This window comes from Pelodiscus sinensis, chromosome 22 (assembly GCF_052426305.1).
Source record: "Pelodiscus sinensis isolate ZL-2025 chromosome 22, ASM5242630v1, whole genome shotgun sequence".
In the NCBI taxonomy this organism is placed as follows: domain Eukaryota; kingdom Metazoa; phylum Chordata; order Testudines; family Trionychidae; genus Pelodiscus; species Pelodiscus sinensis.
In genome coordinates, this window is record NC_143073.1 from 21,654,262 (window position 1) to 21,661,738 (window position 7,477).

At 57.1% G+C, this 7,477-nt stretch overlaps 1 protein-coding gene across 1 annotated transcript; it reads right to left on the reverse strand.

The window, feature by feature from the left end:
* Positions 1-727: 727 nt before the first annotated feature.
* On the reverse strand, positions 728-3,697 carry LOC106731549 (uncharacterized). Its single transcript, XM_075907023.2, has 2 exons — positions 3,541-3,697; positions 728-2,411 (listed from the first exon to the last, which is right to left on the reverse strand). The coding sequence occupies exon 2, from the start codon at positions 2,402-2,404 to the stop codon at positions 1,571-1,573; it is 834 nt and encodes a 277-aa protein (XP_075763138.2). The 5' UTR covers positions 2,405-2,411; positions 3,541-3,697; the 3' UTR covers positions 728-1,570.
* Positions 3,698-7,477: the final 3,780 nt, after the last annotated feature.

Consider the following 7,477-nt stretch of genomic DNA (forward strand, 5'->3'; position numbering starts at 1 on the left):
CTGGCGCTGGTGCCACTGCAACTCCAGAGCCTCCTGCTCCACCTGGCGCCTTGAGGGCGGGTGGGGTCTGGTCTGGCCCAGTCCAAAGTGCCATGGGCAGGGTCAGCACCCAGACCTGACCCGTTCCCCTCCCCCGCACAAAGGCTGGGAGCCCCCTCTGGGGAACGAGCTCAGACTCCCACCTGCTCCAGGCTTGGCCTGGCTTAGGCCCATGCAGGACTATTGATACATGGCACTGGAGACGGTTCAGGCTGCCCCTGAGCAAGGAGGGCTGGGCATGTGCCGAGCTACAGAGCCAGGACCTAGGACCCCCACCCCCCACCTCCAGGGCCTCTCCCCCACCTGACACAGGGAGCTGGGTTCTTTGGCGGGTATGTTCTGAGGACTGGTGGAAGGGGGCCATTGGCGGGTCGCGTTTTAGCACTGGGACACTTCATTGGGGGGGAGGGAGGTCACTGCCTAAGACAAGGCCCCGATATTAGGGCTCCCCGTTGCACGTGAAATGAGGCAGTTGGCAAAAGCCCCGGATCCAAAACGGGGACCCCAAGTCAGATTTGAAATCAAAAGTTTTTTAAAATCTCAGACTATAAACCTGGAACCCAAACCAGCACCTGGGTTTTCTTTTAACCATAAAGGGACTTGGAAAATGAATTTTTTTCATCAACATGCCCCAATTGTCTCTCCCCCTTCCTCGCCGCCCCCCCTTCCCACACACAGATACAAACAGTTTGCAGGGGAAATCAACTTTTATTTGTGACTCAGGGTTTTGTTTTTCAAATAAAAACCAGCAGGCTGCACTTTTCTAAACTCAGCGGGAGAACATGCCCTGTTTCTTACTCAAAAAGTCAAATGTTGTTGTTGTATTTGAACCCAAAAATCCTTCGGGAAAACGGCTTTTTCCATGTTACTCCTGATTTTCACCAGAGTGAGGGGGAATCCGTCCCACGAATGCTCATGAAGTCGCCACCATTTACACCAGAGTAAATAAGGGGAAATGGCTCTTTGGTGCCCATGGAGTTACTCCTAATTTACACCAGGCAGAGTGAGGAGGAATTCGTCCCATGCCCCTCACCGCCAGGAGTTACTCCTAGTTTATACCACATAAGGGAAGGATCAGCCCCTTTTCCTCTGAAGGTACTTCTCAGAGCGGATCTCTCCCCCCCCCCCCCAGTCACTCCTCAGAGCGGATCCCCCCCCCCCCCCCAGGGTCACTCCTCATTTACAGCAGAGAGGGGAATCAGGCCAAGTCCTCCCCCAGAGTTATACCACAGAGGGATTTGGCTCCATTCCCTAGGGGGTTGCTCCTGATTCACACCTCAGAGCGGATTCCCCCCCCCCCCCCCCACCCCGGGTTGGGAGAGGAGTGTGGTTGTAAGGCCATTGGGCCAGCACATGTGGGACAGAGCAGTGAGACCCGGGCCCGGGGTTCCTTTTATTTGCCATGGCCTCCGGCTGCCAGCCCCAGGCGCTGGGCTCTGTGGGGCTTCATAACCAGCGCAGCACCTGGGGCAGCACCTGCCCGTGTGTGCCGGGGCAAGCAGGCCTGTTGCCATGGCTCTGCCGGCCCAGCTCAGTGGGCGAGGCCGGCAGGGATCTGGCCTGGCCCCTCGGCCCTTCCCAGCTGCTGCTCTGCGATCAGGCCCACGTAGACCTCAGCCTCAACAGCCAGCAGCTGGAAAGACTTGCAGGCCGGTGCCAGCGCCTGGCGCGCCTCCTCCAGGTGCCCGGTGGCAGCCATCACGGCGTTCCTGGCTCGACAGCCCGTCACGGCCTCGGGCAGGTAGCCCTGCAGAGTCTGCACCAGGCCAGTCCCGGAGACGGGGCTGCTCTGAGGGGGCCCTGCAGGCGTATCCCCAGCTAGGCCCGCACAGGCAGTGGGGGTGGACAAGGCTCTGGCGATCTCCTCGCTGCCCAGGAGCAGGTCATTCACCGGCAGGCGCAGCACCGGAGAGGCCTCCGCCTCCCGCAGGGCCGCCTCCAGCCGCTCAGGGAGGCCGGCATTCCGCAGCACCACGGCCACCACGGGGCCGCCCACACTGCCGAAGATGCCCATGGTGGCCTGGTGGAAGTCCCGGACGATGGCCGCCTTCTCCTGCAGCGAGGAATAGGGGGAGGCCAGGCGGGTGTACAGCTCCCGGCTGATGTTCTTCTGCACGTGTCTGTCCGTCTGCTCCGCCGCGGCGTGGATCTCCCGGGCCGCCCACAGCAGGTGCTCCAGGCTCTGCCCCACAGGGACGTCGCCCCCCACCGGTTCCAGGCCCACGCTGGTGTCAAGGTGCTGGCTGAGGAGATGGAGCAGCGTGCGGGTGGCTAAGATGCAGCCTTGTAGGGAGTCGTGCAGGGCCTGGCTCACCCGCACGAGCCGCTGCCTTTCTCTGTCTGTGCCGTAGAACAGGGAGAGCATCGCGGGGCTGGGAACAAAGCAGAGAACGCGGGTGAGGGGCGGAAGCATTTCCCTGCCGGGATCTGCAGTGCGAGGACATGGGGGCCTGCGATGGAGCTGGCAGGCTGTTCCTTTGAAATGCAGTGCAGGGAAGGGTGTCTCAGTATTTGCCAGCGACATGAACCCAACAATCCCCAAAAAGAGGTTGGGCAGAGAGAGCCAGAATGACATTCAGGAAAAAACACTTTACATTTGAAAAGATCAGACACTCTCATGCTCCAGGGCATGGCCCCGCCTCTAACTAACAGCTGTCAGGAAGGGATTCTCCCTGCACTCAGAATTTCCATGCATCCGGCCCCTGTCCTATTCGACGTGACTCCTGGCGCAAAGGTGGGAAACCGTGTGGCTGCCGCATGCTCGGCACGTCCATATCCCTGGGTGGGATTTAAAGGGCTGTTTGGGGGGCACAAAAGCCAAAGCGAAAGGACTCAGCCCAGAGTCCTCTCCATGGTAACAATGACTGGGAGAGATCGACTCCTTCCCACAGAATCCTCTGGGCATCTGCCCATGCCCGGCCCAGCCCTCCGCAGCCAGCTCAGACTGGGGGATTCCGGGTGCTGCTCCCCATTGGCTGTGGCTTTGGGGGGCAGTGACAAAGGTTGCTCTCACCTCAGAAGGTGGCTCGTCCCAGCAGGCGAAGGCGGGGGGGCCGGGCTATCTGGCTCTCGGTAGGATGCTCCCTCAGGGCAGGTAGGGAGAGCGGGCCTAAGCTGCAGACCTGACTCCTCACAACAGCGCAGGCCAGAAAGGGGAAACTCTTCGTGCCCTGACCCCGTCAGCTCCTGAGGCAGCTCCCTCCAGCTCTGGAGGGCCCCTGAGGAGCTGCAGAGCCGGCCCGGCCCAGCGAGCAGAGAAACTGCTTCTGAGAGCCCCAAGGGGACGCTGGGCCCACGGACCCGATTAGCGCTGCTGCTCTGGGAGAGCTGGGTGTTTCTCTGCTCTAACCACTAGACCCCACTCCCCTCCCAGGGCTGGGGATGGAACCCGGCAGTCCCGACTGCCAAGCCCTCCTGCTCTAACCATTAGACCCACTCCCCTTCTGGAGCCGGGAATGGAACCGCGGGGCCCTGACTCTGAGTGGCTCCGGCACCTCTCACCCTTCAGTGTCCAGTTCGTGATGAGAAGCCGGCGCCTCCCTGTGTGGCAGGAGGAAGGACTCGGAGAGGCGCTGTGGGGAGGAGCTGCAGGCTCGCTGGCTCCACAGTGGTTGTATTTATGGGTTTTTCTGTTCCTTGTGACCAGGAAGAAAGGCAGAGCTTGGCGCCCAGCCAGTCTCTCTTTCCTTGCAATCACGTGGGAAACTGTAAACCAGGAATCCCCCCTTTCCCCCGCCCGTCACATACTCCTCAGCTGTTGCCTTCCTGAGGCTTTCCATGGGCCAGCTGCCTCCTGCCAGAGGGTCTGGCTCACCCCTTCCGCAGAGAGCAGGGGGGCAGCTGCTAGGGGGGTTCTCAGAGTCATCAGCACCCCAACAATCAGGAACCGCCTGTCTCCCCCCTCTGCCCCGGAGGCCTTTGAATCCCTTCAGAGAGCCGGCCATTGGTGCCACCTGTAGCCCCACCAGTGGGTAGTGTGGCCAAGGCGCAGCACCACGCCCCCTGCTTTGCCAACGCAAAGGAGAATGGGGAGGGTTGTGACCAGCCTCTGGCTCCCCACAATCGTCAGCCCAGGGGACAGGAGAGGAAGCAGGAGGGATCGATCCTTTTGCTTTGGTCCAAGGACTGTGTCATTTTTCCTCAGCATCAACCAGTGGTTGGATAGTTCCCAGAGGTTCCCCATCCAGGGGGCACCTGGTGCCCACGTCACCCACAGGACATGAGGTGCCAGCACTGACGTGGTGACTACACTTGTCCTGGGACCCCAACACTTGTCCTGGGACACTAGAGAACGTCACAACTGATGGAGCTCAACAATCAGCAGGGAGAGACGCTGCAAAGCTCCAGAGGGATCCAACGCGCCCGTTGGACGCTGGCCTGTCCAGTGAGGGCTGGGATGATACGCGACAGCCAATCAGTAGGTGCAGGCTAAGCTCGCAGAGAGCTCACACCGACCTCTGCGCTGCCGTAAACCCAATGAGGAGTCTGGGAACTGTTCTTCAGCCAACGCGGGAGAGTTTGGATGTGTATGAAATACGGGAACCGCCAGGACCGCTGCCCAGGAGTACCAGAGATGCCGAAAGCATCTCGATTTGGATGTACCCAGTTATCGCTGATGCAATTGTCGGGGACTCGAACCCGGACGGCCTCTGTTCGTTGTCTGACCGCAAAGAGACAGGCAACACCAGCAAGATCCAATCACAAGCTCTTTATTGAATAGTGCGCACTACAATAGAGAGCAGCCCATCTCCCAAGTGAACCAGCCCTGCTTTCAGTAACAAAATTATATAGACAGTTCCGTCGCGTCATAAAACATTTGCCCAAGCATCTCAGCCCTCCCTTAATTAGTTAGAAGCTTCTAGTGTTAATGGGTATACTTCATGGCCTTAAGCAATTCATAATGCGTCAACAGCTTTCTTATCAGCCCAGAAGGCAAGAACCAAACAACAAGGAGACAGGGAGTTAAAACAAACAGAGGGCAGAGACAGTTCCTTAAGATCAGGGTGTCAAGTATCAGAGGGGTAGCCGTGTTAGTCTGAATCTGCAAAAGCGACGAGGAGTCCTGTGGCACCTTATAGACTAACTGAAGTGTAGGAGCATAAGCTTTCGGAAGTGGGTCTTTGCCCACGAAAGCTTATGCTCCTACACTTCAGTTAGTCTATAAGGTGCCACAGGACTCCTCGTCGCTTTTTAAGATCAGGGTGAGTACAGAAACAGGGAGTTACCTTATCAGTTCTCAAACTAGCTGTTCCCATCACAACTGGTATAGGAATGCAGCCTTTCACTTACTTTACTTCTGCAACTCAAGCAAGTATGTAGGGAGCGTCCCTTGCTTGAACCATGTCTCTAGTTCTGCCCAGAAACTTTTGTTAACCTCTTTCCTTGATCTGTCTTGACATAACTGCACTAGGCCCAATTCTCTAGGGCCTAACACAATGTGACAGAATCTTTCCCAACTGTTGACTGTGCACTAAGGCTGCATTTGTCACTACTGGTAATGGAGACCGGTCCTTCTCTCTTCTAAGAAGGGTCAGAACGTCCGGCGATCCACCTTGGCTCAAGAGGTGTGTCGACACTGCACCATTATTTGCGAATGCCTGCACAGCCCAAATTATTTCAAAATAACGTACGGCTTCTTCTGAAATCTCTAAGCCTCATTCTATGAGGAATAACGCCTCGTCATGGGGTCCGTATGGGGGACCATGCCCCTCTCCGGGCTCTCAGCCCCTCCCCCACCTTCTGTAGTCAATCACACACCCACCAGGGATGAGTTCAATGCCGTTACTATACAGCCTATGCTCACAGTCTGCATTAACTGATGCACATTCACGCCTTTATTAGTGCCCCTCGCCTCCTTGCCTCAGGGTGGGGAGTTGGGGGACCCGGGCCCGCCTTCACCTCCGGGTCCCAGCCCAGGGCCCTGGGGAAAGGGAAATGTCGTTCTATCCTCTTCCTGTGGTCAGTGGGGACACTGCCCGAAACTCACTGACCCATGGGCTAGAAGCCCTGCCCTGGGCTCCTTCCTACCCTCTTAAGCTCCCAGGCTAGCCCAAATGCACCTTCTGCCGGCCACTCTCCTGCGGTTACACCCCGTCCCCTGGAGCCCAGACCCTCCCCAGATTCGGTCTTTCCTCCTGACCGGAGGTTGGCTGGTTTTAAATCTGGTGCTCCCAGGTCAGCGCCTCCCCCCCCCCGAGCATGGCCACGCCTTCTCCTCATCCCCCCGCCCCTCGCTATCAAAGGTGGGGCCTCTCGCAGGTCTTACAGCCGCTCCTGCAACTGCTCCGGTGTCCGGCCATGGCGCCATTTCCCCGGTGGCTTCCCCCTTCGGTGGCACATCCCCGGCCGTATCAGCAATGCTCATGGCCCCAGACCTCCTACTTACTTGATTCTGCAAGGAAGCTGCGTTCTGGCTTGATCAAGAAAACAAAATGGCCCCTGGCAAAAAGCCTAAAGACCAAGGGGAAGCAATGCCTTCCCTGGGTCTTAGTGCTCAACCGGTCCCATGCTCCTATCCCTGTTCTGACTCTGCACACGTTGGCTACGTCTACACTGGCATGATTTTCCGGAAATGCTTTTAACGGAAAAATTTTCCGTTAAAAGCATTTTCGGAAAAGCGCGTCTATATTGGCCATGGACGCTTTTCCACAAAAAAGCCCCAATCGCCATTTTCATGATCGGGGCTTTTTTGCGGAAAACAGTACTGTGCTGTTTACACTGGCCCTCTTGCACAAATGATTTGCGCAAGAAGGCTTTTGCCTGAATGGGAGCAGCACGGTATTTCCACAAGAACACTGACGATCTTACATGAGATCATCAGTGTTCTTGCGGAAATTCAAGCGGCCAGTGTAGACAGCTGGCAAGTTTTTCCGCAAAAGCAGATGATTTTGCGGAAAAACTTGCCAGTCTAGACACAGCCACTGTGAAAGGGCCATGCTGTTCTCATACTGGGTTTTTTTTGGTTGGGGGAGGAGGGGGTTGGTTTTTTGGGGTTTTTTTTGGCTTAATAACTCTTGGATTCCTTTGTTTGTTCTCAACAACTTTAGTTCCCCCCCCCTTTTTTTTTTCTCCCCTCAACAGAATTTTTCCCTGGTGTTTTTTTTTCGGGGGGGGCGTGTCTATATTTTTGGTTAAACCATCAGGCAACCCTAGGTACTGACAGAATTGCTGGGCCCCTGGGAAAGGTGAGGGGGGGGGGCGGCCTCAGTGCTTCCCGACAGGGTGGGGCCTTGGCAGGGCTGGGGAGCTCTGTCCTGTCCGGTCCAGTGATGGAAGACGGCAGCATGGATCCAAGAGATGCTGCAGGCTTTGCAGCTGGGGCATGGCTGAGGCTGCGGACTGATCACATTCCTGGACCTTCCTCTGCCTTGTGACTAGGGTGGGGGAGCCAGGACTCCGCATTCAGCCAGTCCCTCTTTCCTTGCAATCACATGGAGAA

Excerpts from the sequence above, each read along its gene's own strand:
- LOC106731549 (XM_075907023.2), bottom strand. The coding sequence starts at position 2,404 with ATGCTCTCCCTGTTCTACGGCACAGACAGAGAAAGGCAGCGGCTCGTG.